General features: G+C 43.2%; 1 protein-coding gene across 1 annotated transcript in view; it reads left to right on the top strand.

Moving 5' to 3' along the window:
- The window catches only part of LOC126187772 (uncharacterized), a 43884-nt gene extending 26530 nt beyond the window's left edge, over positions 1 to 17354 (top strand). Inside the window, exons 3-4 of the mRNA XM_049929038.1 lie at positions 9725 to 9967; positions 16473 to 17354. Coding sequence (XP_049784995.1) covers positions 9725 to 9967; positions 16473 to 16633 — 404 coding nt within the window. The 3' untranslated portion in view covers positions 16634 to 17354. The remainder of the gene's footprint in view (positions 1 to 9724; positions 9968 to 16472) is intronic.
- Positions 17355 to 21825: the final 4471 nt, after the last annotated feature.

Raw genomic sequence — 21825 nt, 5'->3', positions numbered from 1 at the left:
TCGTCAGTATGTGCTGTACTTCCTCGATTCTGATGATCAAATTGTAAATTTTCACAATCAACATGTGTGGGCTGACGAGAATCCGCACGCAATTGTGCAATCACGTCATCAACACATTTTCTGTGAACGTTTGGGCAGGCATTGTTGGTGATGTCTTGATTGGGCCCCATGTTCTTCCACCTACGTTCAATGGAGCACGTTATCATGATTTCATACGGGATACTCCACCTGTGCTGCTAGAACACGTGCCTTTACAAGTACGACACAACATGTGGTTCATGCACGATAGAGCTCCTGCACATTTCAGTCGAAGTGCTCGTACGCTTCTCAACAACAGATTCGGTGACCGATGGATTGATAGAGGCGGACCAATTCCATGGCCTCCAAGCTCTCCTGACCTCAACCCTCTTGACTTTCATTTATGGGGGCATTTGAAAGCTCTTGACTACGCAACCCCGGTACCAAACGTAGAGACTCTTCGTGTTGGTATTGTGTACGGCTGTGATACAATACGCCATTCTCCAGGGCTGAAGCGCATCAGGGATTCCATGCGACGGAGGGTGGATGCATGTATCCTCGCTAACGGAGGACATTTTGAACATTTCCTGTAACAAAGTGTTTGAAGTCACGCTGGTACGTTCTGTTGCTGTGTGTTTCCATTCCATGATTAATGTGATTTGAAGAGAAGTAATAAAATGAGCTCTAACATCGAAAGTAAGCGTTTCCGGACACATGTCCACATAACATATTTTCTTTCTTTGTGTGTGAGGAATGTCTCCAGAAAGTTTGGCCGTACCTTTTTGTAACACCCTGTATATCGTTATTTTTTTGGAAGAAAATTCCGATATAGTGATATTTTATCAACAGCTCTACTCCACACGCCACCTAAGGGCGTGTCGCAAGTGGTACTTCTGGTACCACTAACTGATCCCGTCTACCCTTTTCCATTCACGATGGCGCGGTAAGAGCCTGTATCGGCTCTAATGTCTCGAATTTTCTCCTTACGATTATTTCGTGAGATGTACGTGGGAGGAAGTAATATGTTGCCCGACTCTTCCCGGAAAGTATTCCCTCGACATTTCAGTAGAAAACCTTACTGTGTTACACAACGCCTCTGTTGTATCATCTGCCACTAGAATTTGATGAACATCTCTATGATGCTCTCACGCTGACTGAAAGATCCCGCAACGAAACGCACTGCTCTTCGCTGGATCTTCTCTATCTTTTCTATCAGTCCAACCTGGTAAGAATCCCATGTTGATGAACAGTACTCAAGAATCGGTCTAACAAGGTCTTGTAAGCCACTTCTTTTATTTATGAATTACATTTCCTTAAGATTCTTCTTATGAATCTCAGTCTGGCATCTGCTTTTCCTACTATTTGTTTTATGTTGCCACTCTGGATAGTTCCTCCAGATGTTTTACGGTAGCTGCTATTTCCAGAAGTTCGTCATTAATAATGTACAGTAGTGGATTTCGTTTCCTATGTATGCGCAATATGTGACAATTATTCACATGCAGGATCGCCTGCCAGTCCTTGCACCATTCATTACTCCTCTGTAGGTCATTTTGCAAGTCGATAATGTCTTTTGGCGTTGCTACCTTCTAATACACAACCGCATCGTCTGCGGATAGTTTCACAGAGCTCCCGATGCATTCTACTAGATCATTTATGTACATTGTAAACAGTAACGACGCTATCACACTCTCCTGGGGTACCACCCGAATCAACTTTACATCTGTCGATTTTGATCCGTTAAGAGCGACTTGTTGAGTTCTGTCTGCAAGGAAGCCTTGAATCCAGTCGCAAACCTGGTAAGCTCGTAAGCGGCAGTGCGGGTTAGTGTCAAACGCCTTCGTGAAGTTAAGGAAGACGGCATAGCCTGAGCGCCGTTGTCTACAGCGCTGTGGATCTTCGGTTACACGACAAATCAGTCAAATATCAAGGCCGTAAATTCAACTAAATACCTAGGAATTACAATTACGAACAAATGAAATTGGAAGGAACACAGAAAATTTTGTGGCGAAGGCTAACAGAAGACTGCGTTTTATTGGCAGGACACTTAGAGAATGTAACAGATCTACTAAGGAGACTGCCTACATTAAGCTTTCCGTCCCTTCAGAATACTGCTGCGCGGGATGGAACCCTTACCAGATAGGACTGACGGAGTACATCGAAAACGTTCAAAGAATGGCAGCACGTTTTGTATTATCGCGAAATATGTGAGAGAGTGTCACTGAAATGATACAGGATTTGGGCTGGACATCATTAAAAGAAAGACGTTTTTCGTTGGAACGGAATCTTCTCACGAAATTCCAATCACCAACTTTGTCCTCCGAATGCGAAAATATTTTGTTAACACCGACATACACAGGGAGAAACGATGACCACGATAAAATAAGGGAAATCAGAGCTCGTACAGAAAGATATAGGTGTTCGTTCTTTCTGCGCGCTATACTAGATTGGAATAATAGAGAATTGTGAAGATGGTTCGATGAACCCTCTGCCAGGCCCTTAAATATTTGCAGAGTATCCATGTAGATGTAGACCTCACGGAGGAACAGAGAGAGACTGAGTTTCACAAGATCTCAGGTTGCTGAATCAGTGTTGATTTTTATGAAGGAGATTTTCATTCTCAAAAGACGTCATAATACATGTGGGTAAAACATGTTCCAAAATTCTACAACAGACTGACGTCAACGATGTAGGCCTATAATTATTTGCATCTGCCCTACGACCCTTCATCGAAACGGGAAAGACCTATGCTTTTTTCCAGTCGTTAGGTACAATACGTTGCTTCAGCGATCTACAGTAAACTGCTGATAGTAGGGGAATCTCCATAGAACATAACCGTGCATTTCTACTGTGTTGTTATCACAACATCAATTTGAAAGATTTCTGTAAACTGCGTACCTTCATTCACCTCGTCCTCGTGCAGTTCACAACTGACACCTAGTATGCTGCACACAAAAACACTACATGATCAAAAGTACCAGGATACCCTACGTAACTGCGGAATTGACCACTAGATGTCACGAGTGGCGGACCCAACAGTATGAAATGAGACGGGGAGAATTATGCTGTCACTAGTGAAGTACTAACAGAATGTGTCGGTCAGTGACTTAGAACATGGATCACTCACTGCATGTCACCTGAGTACACTTCATCCCTTCTACAGATGCCCAGTGAAGTGAAAACGTAAAGGTATAACCACAGCTAAACCACGATCAGGCAGAGCCCATGTACTGCCAGACAGAAACTGTCGGTTGAGGTTAGTGGAGGGTGTTTGTAGAATCTCGCATAAAATAAGAGGAAGGAACGACTTGTAGTAAGTTCCAAAGTGCCACCAGCAGTCCTGACGGCGCCGGCCGCTGTGGTCGAGCCGCTCTAGGCGCTTCTGTCCGGAACAACGCGGCTGCTACGATCGCAAATTCGAATCCTGCCTCGGCCGTGGATATGTGTGATGTCCTTAGGATGGTTAGGTTTACGTAGTTCTAAGTCTAGGGGACTGATGACCTCAGATTTTAAGTCCCATAGTGCTTAGAGACATTTGAACCATTTAGTCCTGATGGCACAGTGACAGCGCGTAGTTAAAAACGAATGGGGTACAGCTGTCGAGCAGCTGCTCATAACTCACACATTCCTGTAGGCAGTGCTAAATGACGTTTGAGGTGGTGTAAAGAGAAACGCCACTGGACAGTGGACGGCTGGAAACAAGTGACCTGGAGTTATGGATCACGCTATACCCTGTAGCAATCCGATAGTACGGTTAAGATTCCTGAAAAACATTACGCGCCCTTATGCGTAGTGCCAACATTGAAGTACGGAGGATGTGGTGTAACCGTGTGCAGGTGTTTTTCACAGTTAGTATGTGACCCCTCAATGCTGTTAAGAAAACATTAGCTGCGGAAGGATATGGACACTTTTACAGCACTGTGTACTGCGCACGGTAGAGGAACAGTCTAGAACCGATGATTATTGCATTATCACGACAATGCATTATATAGCTCTGCTCGCATACTTGGTTTCTGCCTGAAATAACGCTAGCGTGGAACTACCCGCTCTGCGCAGCGCTGGAGACGACGGCTGCTTCCGCGGCGAGAGCGGTAGTCGGCGCCTCCGGCAGCAGCAGCTGCTGCAGAGGGAAAGCCCGCCGGCCTGCAACTAGGCGCCAATGCGGCGATTTTACGCCAGCATCCGCGTCTGCGGTTCGTTTTCTCCGATCTCATCGCGGCGCATTTCTGTGAAACTTCCGCCCACTGCAGACACGCCATCGTGGTTCCGTATAACGAGATATACCAGTAAACACTCAGTTCTTTAAACAATCCGAGTCCCGTGCATAAAACGTTTTCAAACGTCTCATTACTTTACAGATGAGTTAATGCGTTAAATATAAGACGCTAAGCATGTACACGAGAGAAAGTTTATAAAAGATTTGAAATGATGCTAAAAATGTGCTGGAAGTCGCTAAGCGATCTCATTATGAAACCCTGCATGAATGCGGTTTGAATAATTTTAAGCTAGTTTTCACACATCTAAATGTTTATGACGTCATATCTCCTGAACCTTGAGTCGTTCAATGATCTAATTTTGTAGGCGCTTCAAGGGTATCTGTGGAAAACGTCTGCAGACTGTGTTGCGGATATGGTTCAAATGGCTCTAAGCGCTATAGGACTTAACATTTGAGGTCATCAGTCCCCTAGACCTAGAACTACTTAAATCTGAGTAACCTAAGGGCATCACACACATCCATGCCCGAGGTAGGATTCGAACCTGCGACCGTAGCAGCAGCGCGGTTCCGGACTGATTCTTCTAGAACCGCTCGGCCACAGCGGCCGGCTGTTGCGAATAAAGTCGTTACTAAAGAAGTAACAAATTAAAACGTCACGTGTAATGCTAAAGTTTTAGTGCAAAAGCAGTGTAAATGTAGTAAGTGATAAACTTTTTCCTCTCATCATTTTGTGGGGTGTTTGAAATTATGTGAAAGTTTGTTGGAAGTCGCAAAGTCCCTCATTCTCAAATACTGGATGAACTACGTCCGCGTATTTGCTTGCAGACAGTTATGCTGCGACAAAACAATACTCGTGTTGTTGTGTTAAAGTTTTAACGTAAATTTATATCTCTTAATGAGAAATTACAATATTTTAAATTTTTAAATCCGTTAATAATTACCGCGATATGTTGAACAGCAAATTTTTGTTGCCCCTGGGAGCCGCTGGATAGGCAACCTGCAACTTTATTTGCTTCTGTGTTCCAGGAGGAGATTAATGTTTAACGTTCCTTCGACAACGAGATCATTAAAGACGGAGCGTTCGGATTAGAGAAGGATGGGGAAGGAAATCGGCCGTGCCCTTTCAAAGGAACCATCCCGGTATTTGCCTGAAGCGATTTAGAGAAATGACGGAAAAATGAACGCGGGTTTGAACCGTCGCCCTCCCGAATGCGAGTCCAGTGTGCGCCACCTCACTCGGTGTGGGTTCCAGGATAATCTCTTAGTAATATACAGGGTGTTTAACAGTTCATGTTACACACTTCTAGAGGTTGTAGAGAGGACTTAGTTGAGCAAGTTTTACATGCGAACCCATATCTGGAAACGCCATCCACCGACGCTACAGACAATCAAAGTTACAGGCGCCGGCTGCTGTACATGAATGTATATATGTACAGAGTGTTATATGATGATATTATAAACATTTTAGAAGGATAAAGGTATCAGTTTGAGGTAAGGTCAGTTTGAGGTAAGGGACCCTATAACAGAAACGAATGAATCAGCGAAGTGCTCGAAAACCGTTCTGACACCTCTGGCATGCACCGGTACTGTCGTTGCTAACAAGGCAACCCCTCATCATCGCACCCCCTCCCCCCCCGCCCCCGCCCCCGCCCCCGCCCCCGCCCCCGCCCCCGCCCCCGCCCCCGCCCCCGCCCCTGGATTTAGTGGTAAGATGGCCCACTGGACAAGCCCGTGAAAAGCCGAACACAGATCAAGGATGAAAACAGGAAGAAGGTGTGTTTAACTGTGCAAAAACAAACAAAACAGAAACAGTGAACGGACCAAGGTCTATATGTGCAACATCAAGTTGAGTAGACGGGCCATGGCGTTGTGGTTTTATGGTTACGGTATTGGACTGCGACGCACAAGATCAGTGTTCAAAATCCCTCTTGCCTTTTCTTCCACAAATTATGAACAGCCCGTTCGTAACTGACGAGTCTGTTCGCTGTATTCAAATTTGTATGTGTGTGTCGTGGTTGTACGTCCGTTTGCAGCAGCGGAAGGGACCTGTAATGTAAATTGGTTTCGCACAACTACTCTATTAGCAGCCGAAAGGAAGTGACTCTCGAAATGGAACCCCAAACGTTTAATGACAATGCGACATGTCAACCGAATCCTCCACCGGAAAACACGTCTGGTGTGGCATATAGGACATTGGAGACAGTAGGTGTGTCATATGATAGGAATCTCTTATCGACGCATCTAACTTATACGCCTGGTAAATGAATGAGATATGCCTCCTTGCCAAATTTAGGTGTTCCTATGAATGTGAATGTGACAGTTACAAAGAAATGATGAAAACATAATAGTTCGTCACATAAGCTGCAATAAATGAACGCAAGCTTCATAATCATACAGTTTTCCTTGTGCTCTATCAAAACATATGTTTTTAACGTTTTTCAAGTTTTGACTCTTGAGTTCCTTTGTTGAAAAGTAATTCCCACCCGTTTATCTGATGTTTTCATTTCTGCGACAGGTCTACACGGCATTTCGCCTGCTCTCGCTATTCGTCACATTTACTTACGACAGTAATATATTCTTACCACATGACTAATATTCTGTAACTTCTTCTTCTTCTTGCGTTACGGCCTCTGTAGGACCACAGGTAGCCCCTTCGTGGACTGCATTTTCCTCTTCTTCTCCCAGAACCTCTTCATTCTTTCTCTTCTTCTCTCCCGCTCTTCTTCCGAGGTCTTCAGTTTCCGTTTCTCCTGTCTGCTCCACTGGTCTAATCGTTTCCTGTATTCTTCTCTGCCATTGATCTCCGGCACATTTGTTGGTGTATATTTGTTCCTCCAATTTTGCTTTCCTTCGACCTTGATCCCCAAGTCCAACCAGTCCTTCCGAAGTTCAACAACCCACTTGATTCCTGTCTTTCCCCTTCCCCTCCCAGTTGTTTCCTACACTCTCTTCGTCATTCTGTCCATACTCATCCTACAGGGTGTTTCAAAAATGACCGGTATATTTGAAACGGCAATAAAAACTAAACGAGCAGCGATAGAAATACACCGTTTGTTGCAATATGCTTGGGACAACAGTACATTTTCAGGCAGACAAACTTTCGAAATTACACTAGTTACAATTTTCAACAACAGATGGCGCTGCGGTCTGGGAAACTCTATAGTACGATATTTTCCACATATCCACCATGCGTAGCAATAATATGGCGTAGTCTCTGAATGAAATTACCCGAAACCTTTGACAACATGTCTGGCGGAATGGCTTCACATGCAGATGAGATGTACTGCTTCAGCTGTTCAATTGTTTCTGGATTCTGGCGGTACACCTGGTCTTTCAAGTGTCCCCACAGAAAGAAGTCACAGGGGTTCATGTCTGGCGAATAGGGAGGCCAATCCACGCCGCCTCCTGTATGTTTCGGATAACCCAAAGCAATCACACGATCATCGAAATATCCATTCAGGAAATTAAAGACGTCGGCCGTGCGATGTGGCCGGGCACCATCTTGCATAAACCACGAGGTGTTCGCAGTGTCGTCTAAGGCAGTTTGTACCGCCACAAATTCACGAAGAATGTCCAGATAGCGTGATGCAGTAATCGTTTCGGATCTGAAAAATGGGCCAATGATTCCTTTGGAAGAAATGGCGGCCCAGACCAGTACTTTTTGAGGATGCAGGGACGATGGGACTGCAACATGGGGCTTTTCGGTTCCCCATATGCGCCAGTTCTGTTTATTGACGAAGCCGTCCAGGTAAAAATAAGCTTCGTCAGTAAACCAAATGCTGCCCACATGCATATCGCCGTCATCAATTCTGTGCACTATATCGTTAGCGAATGTCTCTCGTGCAGCAATGGTAGCGGCGGTGAGGGGTTGCCGCGTTTGAATTTTGTATGGATAGAGGTGTAAACTCTGGCGCATGAGACGATACGTGGACGTTGGCTTCATTTGGACCGCAGCTGGAACACGGCGAACGGAAACCCGAGGCCGCTGTCGGATCACCTGTTGCACTAGCTGCGCGTTGCCCTCTGTGGTTGCCGTACGCGGTCGCCCTACCTTTCCAGCACGTTCATCCGTCACGTTCCCAGTCCGTTGAAATTTTTCAAACAGATCCTTTATTGTATCGCTTTTCGGTCCTTTGGTTACATTAAACCTCCGTTGAAAACTTCGTCTTGTTGCAACAACACTGTGTTCTAGGCGGTGGAATTCCAACACCAGAAAAATCCTCTGTTCTGAGGAATAAACCATGTTGTCTACAGCACACTTGCACGTTGTGAACAGCACACGCTTACAGCAGAAAGACGACGTACAGAATGGCGCACCCACAGACTGCGTTGTCTTCTATATCTTTCACATCACTTGCAGCGGCATCTGTTGTTGAAAATTGTAACTACTGTAATTTCGAAAGTTTGTCCGCCTGAAAATGTACTGTTGTCCCAAGCATATGGCAACAAACGGTGTATTTCTATCGCTGTTCGTTTAGTTTTTATTGCCGTTTCAAATATACCGGTCATTTTTGAAACACCCTGTAACTACATGTCCAGAAAACCTTGCCCTTTTCAGTCTGACGTCCCCGGATATTGTTCTCATGTTCTGGTACAATTCTTCCCCAGGTCTTCGCATCCACCTCTCTCCACCTCTTTTGGGACCTAGTATTTTTCTCAGTATTTTTCTCTGTTCTTTCTCTAGTTGTTCTGCCCCATTTCTTCCTAGTGTCATCGTCTCAGCAGCATACAATACTGCATTCCTCACCGTTGCCTTGTAGTGGCTTATCTTTGCCTCTGTGGATATATTCTTTTTATTGTATATCTCTCTCGTCATGCAGAAGGCTGACCTCATCTTCTTTATCCTCTCTGTTGTTCCCTCCTAGCTCCTGCTCCTTCCTGTTATAAAGACTATAGAAAGAGAACACATACATCAATGACCGGACGGCAGTTCATAAGTTTGTGGGAAAAAAAATGGGGCCGCAAGGGAGTTTTGAACACAGATCTCATACACTTCGCAGTCCAACACCGTATCCACAGAACAACGACGCTGGGTGTCTTCAGTTTGCTCGAAGTTGCATGTATTGACCTTGGATAGTTCTCTATTTCTATTTTGCTTCTTTTTTCACAGTTCAGTACATCTTCTTCCTGTTTTCATGATCTGAGCTCAGTTTTTAACGGGTTATCCAGTGGGCCATCACGCCACTAAATCTGAGAGGGTGCGATGGGGCGTTCCCTTGTCAGACTGTAGGATAGGCAACTTTCATATGTCATGACTTCCCTTTGTCAATCGGCTGCATTGTTTTGTTTTGACTCGTCTAGCGCCATGGTACGGTACGGGTATTCGTTCGTTATTTTTCAGGACGGCAGACATGGACAGGCATACAAACTAAAAATTAATTATGTAATTTATCTTTTTTGAAGTGATAATAATAACTTCATAATCACCTTTCGTACTTTATAATCGTCGCCTTGTCGAGGCAGAGCGTAAGAGGTGTCGACGTTTTGTTACAGTGCGCGGTGACGGCTTCTCCCACGAGCCCAACTCCGGCTCCTGCATGAAGGTGGTGTCACAGCAGGCCGACTACGCGGGCGCCGACCGGCTGTGCGAGTTGCAGGGCGGCCGCCTGGCGGCGCTGACGTCGCCGGCGCTCAACGAATACGCCGCGTCGCTGCTGCGTCAGGCAGGCGCGCAGTACGCCTGGATCGGCTTGCGCGATGTCTACGGCCGCGAGGGAGACCCCACGCACAGTGATGGTACGTGTGTCTTTCGCGCAGCTTAAATTTAAAAAAAAGAAAATACGCTAGGCATTGCTAAGTAATCCAGAATTTAGCATTTGAACTGTCCAACATGATCACGCAGACCTTTTATGTGGCTGTACTTACTGGGTAGTTTACATGTCAGAGAAACACAGGATGTCTTCCTAGGAGTCTCTTGTGTTTCGGTGGACATTTACAGTTTTGTTTTTAAATGAAGTCAGGCCAAACAAATACTCCCCATCGCCTCATTCTAAGCTACACTCATTGTCAACGTCAAACATCAGTTTGAGTCTCCGTACAAATCAAATGTTTTTAAAAATTAATTTTGCGCACCAGTTTTGTAGAGTGGTCCCAATTCAGTGTTCTGCAAAATTTGGTTTAACGATGTGCATTAACGCATCATCATGTTTGCATCGACAGAGTTGTACCTGAATTCTGAATAACAAACAAGACTGAAAGGATACTTTTGATTGGGCTTCTCTTTCTTGAGATTCCACGGAGGTCCGCGTTTCTTCTAGAAATTTGGTCACCATCTGTGAAAATCAAAAATGTCTTCCATATACACCATGTAAACTGAACATTTGTTCTTTTAGGACAGTTTACAATCAGGATTCCCTGCTGAATTGCCCGTTCACCAGGAGAAGGAGCAGTTCAGAAATAATTAAAAATATTATTGGTATCCTGCATCAACAAAAGCTACCAGAGACAGACCTCTTTAGCACAACACAAGTCACCCATCCCTAGTAAACCACAGGCTACAATAAAATACTTTTACCAAAAACTGTGAGATAAGACCTCTTAGAAATGACTGATTCAGTTTATATTTACTCTGTATTTTTTATAAAAAAATTGTTCAGTCCTCAGCAGGTACAAAGTCAAACTCATAGCATATGTTTTGGAACACCGGTGTAATGTAATTAAGTTTGACATTAAAATTGCAACACAGGGAAGGGTAGCAAATAACGAAACTTTGTTTATTAATGATCTTTCCTTTGCAGGGGAAGAAATTTCTGCCATTTGACTGTTCATTGACAATAAATGTGTAATTAACATGCACATGGTGGAAATATATTTCAAAATATTGTGTTTATTGTGTGTATACAGTATAATAGGAAAAAAGCATGATTCAATTTGTAGGTGGTTTGGGGGCACACAGGATGCGAAATTCAGTAGACAGAGCTGCTGGCTCTGGCAGCAACAATGGCTGTGACCTGGCTGGGTATCGAGTTGAAATGAGCTTGGGTGAGAGGCACAGGTGCTCTTCACCAATTGCGCAGACAGCCAAGTGGCGGCATTCCAGTCTCTTAGGAACCTATGACCAGGTGTTTTCACTGTCTGAGAGGTATGGAGAGCATGCCTGCCAGGGCAACAGTCGAAAAGCCTCCATATCGAGATATGCTAGGACTTTTCTGAAAATAAATAACACACGTCCAGAAAGAAGAAATACCGATCTCTGCCGCATTCAAGCAATGAAAAACTTCATTCGCGACAAGTTATAATTTGTACCATGGCCAAGATTCGAACCCAGGTCTCCTGCTTACTAGGCAGATAGGTTAACCATCTACACCACCTTGGCACAGTGGTTAGACGCAACTGAACGGACTACCCAAGCACACCACCCCACTGAATTCAAATTCCCATTTGCCGCACACTACCAGAGTATTGTCCCATAGCCCGTTCTCCTCTTTTTTGCTCTTCACATCAAGTGAAGTCCCACTTAAGTTCAGGCGAAAAGTGCTCTGCACTGAATGATCATATAAGCCTTCACGTTGCATATACATCCATATGAATGGTATCTGTTCTTTCGGACATATCCGAAAAAAAAAGTTTGCGTTCGTGAACAATTTAATGATGAACAGAGTATAGTGGTGTGGTGCTCTTTATATGCTTCATGGAGATGAGTGTGATCATACTGAACACACCGATTCTATATTCGTCGGATCCCAAGCAACGTGAGAAAAACTGGAGTCTTGATAGGCCAAGATCAGCCGCTGTCGAATTCCGACGCTCATTGCCAGATCTTTCTCCCTTTTACATCAGCCATAACACCATCTTCTTCCCAACATCTAAGGGTGATCTCGGAATGATAAACCAGCTATGTAATCTTTTCTTGTATACAGAATGTACAGTGGCTGGACAAAAATATGGAAACGCCAAAAACAATTACCATGCCTAATACAATGTAGAAAAACCGTTGGCATTCAGACCAGCTTCCAGTCGTCTTGGAATGAATCAGTACAAGTCCTGTATGGCTTGCAAAGGAAACGTATACCATTCTTTCTGCAAAATAGTGGCAAGTTTAGGTAATGATGACGGAGGTGGGTAGTGATCATGCACACATCTCTCCAAAACAGACAACAGGCACAATAAGCATTCAAATCCGGTGACTGTGGAACCAAGGGGAGACGCGACAATTCATCGTCGCGCTTGCTAAACTAGTCTTGGACGATGCAAGCTGTCGTCTTGTAAGACAGCATCATAATCGGCGAAAAAAATGTACCATGAGATAGGCCTGATCAGCGAAAATGCTCACATAACACTTGCCAGTGATAGACATTGGAGAGTACTCATAGATCCCGAGGCAACGGCCTTGCCGCAGTGGATCACCGAGGTTAAGCGCTGTCGGGAGTGGCCGGCACTTGGATGGGTGACCATCCAGCCGCCATTCGCTGTTGCCGTTTTTCACGATGCACTCAGCCTCCTGATGCCAATTGAGGAGCTGCCGCGAGGGATTAGCCGAGTGGTTCAAGGCGCTGCAGTCATGGACAGTGCGGCTGGTCCCGGCGGAGGTTCGATTCCTCCCTCGGGCATGGCTGTGTGTGTTTGTCCTTAGAATAATTTACGTTAAGTAGTGTGTAAGCTTAGGGACTGATGATCTTAGCAGTTAAGTCCCATAAGATTTCACACACAGTTGAACAGTTGAGGAGCTACTCGACCGAATAGTAGCGGCTCCAGTCAAAGAAAGCCATCATAACGACCGGGAGAGTGGTGTGCTGACCACATGCCCCTCCTATCCGCATCCTCAACTGAGGATGACACGGCGGTCGGATGGTCCCGATAGGCCACTTGTGTCCTGAAGACGGAGTGCATAGATCCAGAGGAATACGACAATATAATTGTCCAAATCGTCACTGAACCCTCGCCATGTTTCACTCTTGGGATATAAAAGCGGGCAGTAGTTGGAAGCAGTGTACAGCAAGACTCATCTTACTAAACGACTTTCTTCAATTGCTGCATTATCTAGGTTTTGTGACTTTGGCACTTCGTTTTCCTGCTACAGGAATTTGCATTACTAATGAGTGGTTTTGGAATTCTAGTTTGCATTGCAATTCGCTCCTTCTGGAACTCCCTTCGTGTCGTTTTGGTGCTGACCAGTTTCGCGAAAGCGACATTCAGTTCTACAGTGACTTTTGCAGCTATCATTCTGTTATTTTTCGTAACAATCCTCTTCAATGATCGTCTATCCTCATCACGCAACACACATTTTAGTCCGCGTTGTGACTTAGCGGGTGATGTTTTCCCGCTTTTCCTGTATGTGGTACAAATCTTCGATACGCAGCCTCTTGAAATATCAAACACTTCGGGTACCTTGGTTACAGTAGCCCACACCATACGAACACCAATAGTTTGCCAACGTTCGAATTCACTTACGTCCGACATAATCCACCACAACTACACAGAACACTGTTCTGACCACGACTGACTCTTCAAACTTATTAAGGGCATTGCACAGTCACGTTCGTGGTCAAACACAACAGCGCAACCAGCAGGCTCGGCGAGAGGCTGCATTTATGCCCAAGCACACATTCCTCCCGGTGTTCTCATATTTTTGTCCAACCCCTGTAAATACTTTGTGTGGTTGCGAAGAAATGTAAGTTACTTGCGTATCCAGGCATGTAATGCACTGATAAGCCAAACATTACGACCACTGCCCACTGCGACGTTGGATGACCCTGGTGGCGTTGCGGACGCGTGCCGCTGTAACAAAAGTATGCAAGTGTAGCAGACATGGACGGGGTCATTCTAGCGAAGATATGGGCTGCAAACGGGGAAATCCATTGATATAAGCGACTTTGACAAAGGGCAGATTGTTATTATGCAGAGCCTGTGAACGACTATCTCGAAAACGGCGAACTGTTTGAATGTTCAAGTGCTAAGTCGTAAGCATCTATGGAAAGAGGTAGAAGGACACTGAAACTACCACTAGTCGCTAAAAGGTTGGATGTCCACGGCTCTTCACAAAACGTAGACTTTGGAGGCTTGTCTGCACTGTAAAATAGGACAGACGGTGATCTGGGGCATCTCTGCTGAAAGAGCATAATGCTGGTGCATACACAATTGTTTCGGAGCAGACTGTTCTCCATACGAGGTGCATTCAAGCTCTAAGGCCTCCGATTTTTTTTCTCCGGACTGGAAAGAGATAGAAACATGCGCATTGTTTTAAAATGAGGCCGCGTTCATTGTCAATATGTCCCAGAGATGGCAGCACCGTACGGCAGATGGAATTTTACCGCCAGCGGCGAGAATGAGAACTGTTTTAAATACGTAAAATGGCGACGTTTTCCTTACTTGAACAGCGTGCAATCATTCGTTTTCTGAATTTGCGTGGTGTGAAACCAATTGAAATTCATCGACAGTTGAAGGAGACATGTGGTGATGGAGTTATGGACGTGTCGAAAGTGCGTTCATGGGTGCGACAGTTTAATGAAGGCAGAACATCGTGTGACAACAAACCGAAACAACCTCGGGCTCGCACAAGCCGGTCTGACGACATGATCGAGAAAATGGAGAGAATTGTTTTGGGGGATCACCGAATGACTGTTGAACAGAACGCCTACAGAGTTGGCATTTCTGTGGGTTCTGTGCACACAATCCTGCATGACGACCTGAAAATGCGAAAAGTGTCATCCAGGTGGGTGCCACGAATGTTGACGGACGACCACATGGCTGCCCGTGTGGCCTGTTGCCAAGCAATGTTGACGCACAACGACAGCATGAATGGGACTTTCTTTTCGTCAGTTGTGACAATGGATGAGACGTGGATGCCATTTTTCAATCCAGAAACAAAGCGCCAGTCAGCTCAATGGAAGCACACAGATTCACCAGCACCAAAAAAATTTCGGGTAACCGCCAGTGCTGAAAAAATGATGGTGTCCATGTTCTGGGACAGCGAGGCCATAATCCTTACCCATTGCGTTCCAAAGGGCACTACGGTAACAGGTGCATCCTACGAAAATGTTTTGAAGAAAAAATTCCTTCCTGCACTGCAACAAAAACGTCCGGGAAGGGATGCGTGTGTGCTGTTTCACCAAGACAACCGCACATCGAGCTAACGTTACGCAACAGTTTCTTCGTGGTAACAACTTTGAAGTGATTCCTCATGCTCCCTACTCACCTGACCTGGCTCGTAGTGACTTTTGGCTTTTTCCAACAATGAAAGACACTCTCCGTGGCCGCACATTCACCAGCCGTGCTGCTATTGCCTCAGCGATTTTCCAGTGGTCAAAACAGACTCCTAAAGAAACCTTCGCCGCTGCCATGGAATCATGGCGTCAGCGTTGTGAAAAATGTGTACGTCTGCAGGGCGATTACGTCGAGAAGTAACGCCAGTTTCATCGATTTCGGGTGAGTAGTTAATTAGAAAAAAAATCGGAGGCCTTAGAACGAATGCACCTCGTACATTGTAGAACAAGGAGCTCTGCAGCAGACCACCCCTATGTGTTCACATGTTGACCCAACAACATCGTCAGCTACGATTGCATTGGGCAGAGGACATCGTGATTCGACCGTCGATGAAAGAAAACTTGTCGTCTCTTCTGGTGAATCACATTTTTGCTGCACTAGGCAGATGGTTGTCTTCACAAACGCCGTCAACGAGGTGAACGGCGGCTCGAAACGTGCAGCGCGCCACAGACGCGGGATAGTGGGAGCAGTGTTACACAATGGGAGACTGATGCACTTGCGTGGTAGTAATCGAAGACAAGCTGACAGCTGCAAACCATCTGCATCCCTTCATGCTTGCTGTCTTCCCTAAAGGCGATGTCATCTTCCAGCAGTATAACTGTCCCTGTCTCGGAGTCAGTGGTTTGAGGAGCATTATAGCGAATTCACGTTGATGTCCCGGCGACCAAATTCGCCTGATGTAAAATCTATGGAACTCTTCTTGGGTCACTATCGATAGTACACAAATCAGCGGCCAGTTATCTACACAAAGGACATGACCGGTCATAGACATCTAATGCCACAGATCTACACAAACCTACCAACAAACCGTTGGGTCCCTGATATGCAGAACCAGTGTATTTCGTTCCAAAGACGGACAAACAAACTATTAAACAGGCGCTCATAATGTTTTGGCTCATCAGTGTACAATTTTATGCCAGTTTGATATATGTTGCATGCCACCTTCGCAGTGTTGCAATTTTAGTGGTCAGCTGTGTAGTAGACAGTACCGCGAAAAGCTGAGAGACATTAGCTATACTGACGGTGTGGCTACTTGCAGGTACTTCTGTGTCGGAACGCCGCTTCTTCAAGCCAGCGCCGCAACACTGGAGGAACGCCACGGACAAGAACTGCTGGGCGTTGCGCGACGACGGGCACTGGGCCGAACTGTCGTGCAAGACGCGCCGCCTCTACGGCGTCTGCGAGGTGCCGCTCTTCTGAGGAGCCGCAGTGGCGCCAGCACGCCGCGCCAGTGCTGCCGCGCGCGGGCGATACATCGAAACTGCTGCCGATCGATCAAAATAACCTTGTGATCGACACATGACTGAGTCGAGTGTGACTGAAGCTAACCTCCAGTAGGAGCGCTCGCGTTGCCTGTCCTGAACAGACACGGATGACCTTGAGAACGTGAGACAACTACCATCATTTGCTCATGCTGGCATCGCCCCCTCCCCTCCCCGTCTCTACCTGCCGTTACCAGAAGAGACTTTAAACAATGTGTAGCTACAAAAGTACTGAATGCAATAAATGCCTTAACAGTGTGAATTTCTGCTTATTAAAACATTTTATTTTCATCTTTATTTTCTGAAATAAAAATTCTCAGATTCTCCCATTACTATCAGAAACTAGGCTTCACTATATAGTGTTTCTCAGTTTTCGTTGTCTCACAGAGTAGTTTCATAAAATTACAATCGTAAGATTAGGAGCTCACATACCCAATAAAAACTTGCTAAGATCCGTTTCTGACATGTAATGTGTAACGTCTACTTGAAAGTGCCTTTCTCATCCATTACTCACATGTCAAAAATAAAAAAGTCAATCTGACATTAGCGGTGGCTAGTGCAGTTTGACTCAGTATAGTTTCTAGGCAAAAAAAATAATAATAATAAAATTGAAGTACTAAGTGATATATCAGTGCCTTACTCACCTATGAATGTAAAAACATGAACCGTCCAGCAAAATAAGTTTATAAAACTCTTGCCTTTCAATAAAATATTCAGGGTGGAAGAAAACTGTTGATTTTTGCTGAGGAAAGTACATAAAATGCTGTTCTATTTCTCACAGGCAGTAACATTTCAAACCTCAGTTGTTTTTTGGGCCATTAGACGTAGCGTGTTTTATGTTAGGTGACAGATCTTTTGTTGATAAACATTGCTTTCCTTTCCATGCTCACTGCTTTAAAACTGCAAGACAGCACAAGTCACCTAACATGAATGAACTGTTATGTTCCTGGGGCCATCTTTGGCTCTTTTAATAACATATTTATGTGGGAAGTAGTATAGTTATACTTTAGTTATAGCACTAACACGTCCTTATTTATAATTTTGCAGCTTATGCTGCAAGTAAAAGTACAAATGTCTTATCTTTAATGTGAAATTATGATAGAAACATATCTTGTTACCAATATCATCTCTTTATTTTTTAAGAAAGACTTGTAATAATTAATGTATGTTTATGTATGTCTTAACCTACTGTATGCCTGATTGTAGTTTCACAGCTTATTTATAACAAAAATATAAGACAGTATTATGTTTTTTTTCTCCTTTAGTAATGTTATGTGTTGTGTGCAAATAAATTTCAGACTTACACATAAAATCTAAATGAGAATTATGAAAATCACATCACCCTTCCTCATTTCCTTTAACTGGAATACCTTCAAAATTTTTTCAATAGTCAGCTTAAGCTTTTGATTATCAGAGGAAATATGCATAAAAACCAAAGAAACAGTAAATAACATCAGTGGAGGAAGTCTAAAATTTGGTGGTTTTGATACATTATAATAGGTATGTTAGTTCTCTATATGAGCTCCAGGAAATAAGGGAGGATTTAAGAGTCCTGCAGAAGGTTTCAGCTGATAGTAAGGAAGACTTATGTTCAAAATCACAAGACAAGATTGTGTATTTAAAAAACAGTCTGCAAGAACATATCATGTGGACTACATCATCGTTTGAAAAATGTGTAGGAGTCAAATTTAATAGCAGAATGTATCTAGGTTTGAGTACAGATTCATCTCATAACTTGTTAGTGAAAAGTGCAATGCTGAAATCCAAAAGAATAAAAAAAGGAGCATATACAAAAGCAGTAAATGACAATTTAAAAATTTGCACAGTAGTGTCAAAATCAAAAAGCAAAAAAGTTGCATAGGGGACTTGAAATTTGATTCAAGATCTGAGGAACACAACAAAGAAATTTTATACTATTCTTTGTGACACTGAAGTGCTCTTTCGTGTGCCATTGGGTGCAGTTATTACTGTATAATTAGTTCAGGGAGGTAGTATTACTGTAGGTATGAAAAACTCTCTAATAGCTTACAAAATACTCCAACTTATTGACAATAGAATTAAGTACAATAATGCAAAGGATGACCTGGAAAGCTAGGGGTAATCATTGCTGAGCAAATAAATAGATCTGAAAGGATAAAAATGGTAGAAAACATAACCATCAGTCACCATAGGTGATTTATCCACATTGCACATGCTATGGGCCAGATCTGAGAAAAATTTATTCAAATGATACTACAGACAAAAATTATTACAGTATTATGTTAACAGAATCTTCTGTCAGTTTTTGGTAGAAGAACATTATAATAAATGAAAAGCATCAGTTTACTTTTCATTTATTATTACAGTATTCATTACTTGCAAATAAAAAAGACACATTTATTAAAATATTCATTTACATGAACAAAACATTTATTCGCCTTTTGTAATAAAATGGCTTATGGATAATACACAGGTAAGTTTGAGATGGACAAACTTTTCTTGCTCCAATTTTTTGGCGTTTAGATGTATAAAGCAAATATACTTTTTGATGCATTTAAATTGGTTTTCAGAACAATTTTTTGTTCAAATATTTTGTCAAAAAGTTTATTTGATTTTGAAAGATTTGCCATTGTGATATATAGAAAATATGTTCTACACATGTCATAGAGTGTAGCGACACTTTACGTCTCCTGAAAATCGTTTTGCTTCAGGACAGCGATAGAAGACTTAAATTATGACTTTCTTGGGTAAACATTAGAGAAATTTCTAATTTCACTCTACTTTTTGGCGATTAATTTCTTTGTGATTCCACATCAACTCCACATTTTATTTTTCTATAACGACTTCATCTGAAACTCGTCACCAGATTTCTTCAACATTTATTGGGCTCTTATACTTCTGCAGCTCAATGTAATCTTTCACTGGCCATGGAAAGCAATACAAAATATCTATTTGTTTTTAAATCATACTACAGTTTGTATGTTCTTCCTCTGGTGTTGAAAGACAAGAAGTCTTCAGTTCGTCTGTTGATACTATTATCTCCATAGGTAGCTGTCAGTATGCTGCAATAAATAGTGAAACTCGATGTCTCTTATGAAATTTTTCAATCCCAAAGCTTTATGTAACTGCATAGATGTAATGTCATCTTGTAATTCAAAGATTAGTCAGACTTATTCGTAAAACATTTTCAATTAATTCAGACGAGTTCGTATGTCCAGCAGCTTCGCACAAAGCGTTACATTTTCGTATAGTTGTGCTGTGAACTATGGATAGTGCTGTCTTAGGATACTTTAGATTCAAATTCTGTTCATGTTACTCTGTACCAATAGCGCAGTCCTAATTGTATTCACATATTCTGTACTGTATTTTATTTCTAATTTGCCCAGTTACTCTCATGTGTACAGTACAAGACATTAGATATTTGACAAGTCAATATTTATAACTACGCTGAACTTCAATAAATAATTACAGTTGAACATCTCTTACACATAAACAGCATTTTAGCACTACAAACAACAGAGATCTGCATGATTATATCAAGGAGACATCTAAATGCAATACAATAGTGGAAATTAGTATAAAGGCCTGTGGTTATCGGTAGAAAACACCTTGGTTTACGTATTTGGTATAGTATTCATTTTCCGCGAACAGTTTACAATAAAGCAAACTAAAATACATTCGCATTTCACCATTAAAATTAGGCTGAGTACTTAAAAATTGAAATAAAAGCAGTCTTTCGGGTAGGAAGGGGCGGCAGTTGATATAAAGATAGCTTCGCTAGATGACCCACGCAATAGTGAATGTTAAATGTTCGCTGCAGTTACAGTTTGGAGGCATGTCTGCTAATGTCGTACGGCAGTTATTGTGATAACACAGCGTGGAAAACCTCTGTCGGGTAACGTACAAGCGAGCACTAAGTTGCACAAAGAAATGGCCCTGTCTAAACGCCAGATTGCTAAGAAATCAGGGTGTTCCAGTAGTGTTACTGACAATTTTCTCAGACTGGGTGCACAGTATGATAAAAATGGCAAATATAGCCGGACACGAAAATTGTCAACATCAGATACGCGTTTGATTCTACGTCAAGCTTCTGTTCCTCTCAAATAGTGGTTCATTTGCAGTTATCACTCACTCCCACGTGCGTTACAGAAATCCTGGCTCAGGATGCGAATCTGGTATTCAGAAACGGCTCCATAATCCATCTTGAAACAATGCGCATGAGGAGGCCCGACTGAAGTTTGCGGAAGAACATATGTCGTGGACTGCAGAATGCAAAAAAGTAATTTTCAGTGATGAGAAGAAGTTTAATGGGCCACACGGTTTTCGCAGTAGTACTGGCATAATCTCTGTACAGAAGAACACGTTCGGATGAATAAAAAATTTGACAGTGACAGCGTTATGATCTGGCCAGCATTTTGTGCTTAAGGCACGTCCAACATATCATAGCTGCATTCCAAAATGAAGTCTCATGATTCCACAGGAATGCTGAAATTTAATTGGATCGTAGGTATGAGAGATTTGACGATGATAATTTACTATTCAAACACGAAAACGCTAGGATTCAGGTCTGACAAGAGAAAGACGTGGTTTCAAGATGAAGAAATTCCATTTCTGAGCTAGTCATCGAGAAGTCCGGATTTAAATCCCATGGAGAGTCTACGACGGGTGGTGGTGGTGTGGGGGGGGGGGGGGCTGACAATCTTTGCACGACGTGTTTATCGCAGTGGAGGACAGTTTTAGACTGCGGACGAGCTGCAAACTGCAGTTCGAATGGAGTGGACCTCAGTCTCGGAAGAAGAGATCACTGCCCTTGTACCTGTATAATCAGTGCCTTAGAGGATTTTCGCAGTAATTAATAACAGTGAAAGTTCGATTAAATACTAGGTCATAGTTGTGGTCTATTTACTGTATACGTTAGATTAGTCTGACAACAATTCTTAAGTGACTTTATATCAATTTCAACCCCTAAAGTTGTCTTGTTTCTTTAAGTTTCTTAAATACCGATGCTAATGGAAAAATGAAAATGTATTTTGTTTTGCATTGTTGTAAACTGTGGGAGTAAAGTACGTGCACACCAAAATCGTAAATAAACATCTTTTTCCAAAAATAAACATCTTTTTCCACAAATAATTACGTACCTTTGTCCTGATT

The sequence above is a fragment of the Schistocerca cancellata genome, chromosome 5 (assembly GCF_023864275.1).
Source record: "Schistocerca cancellata isolate TAMUIC-IGC-003103 chromosome 5, iqSchCanc2.1, whole genome shotgun sequence".
Taxonomy (NCBI): Eukaryota; Metazoa; Arthropoda; class Insecta; order Orthoptera; family Acrididae; genus Schistocerca; species Schistocerca cancellata.
Note: the sequence above shows the minus strand (reverse complement) of the source record. Positions and strands in the feature narration are given on the sequence as shown.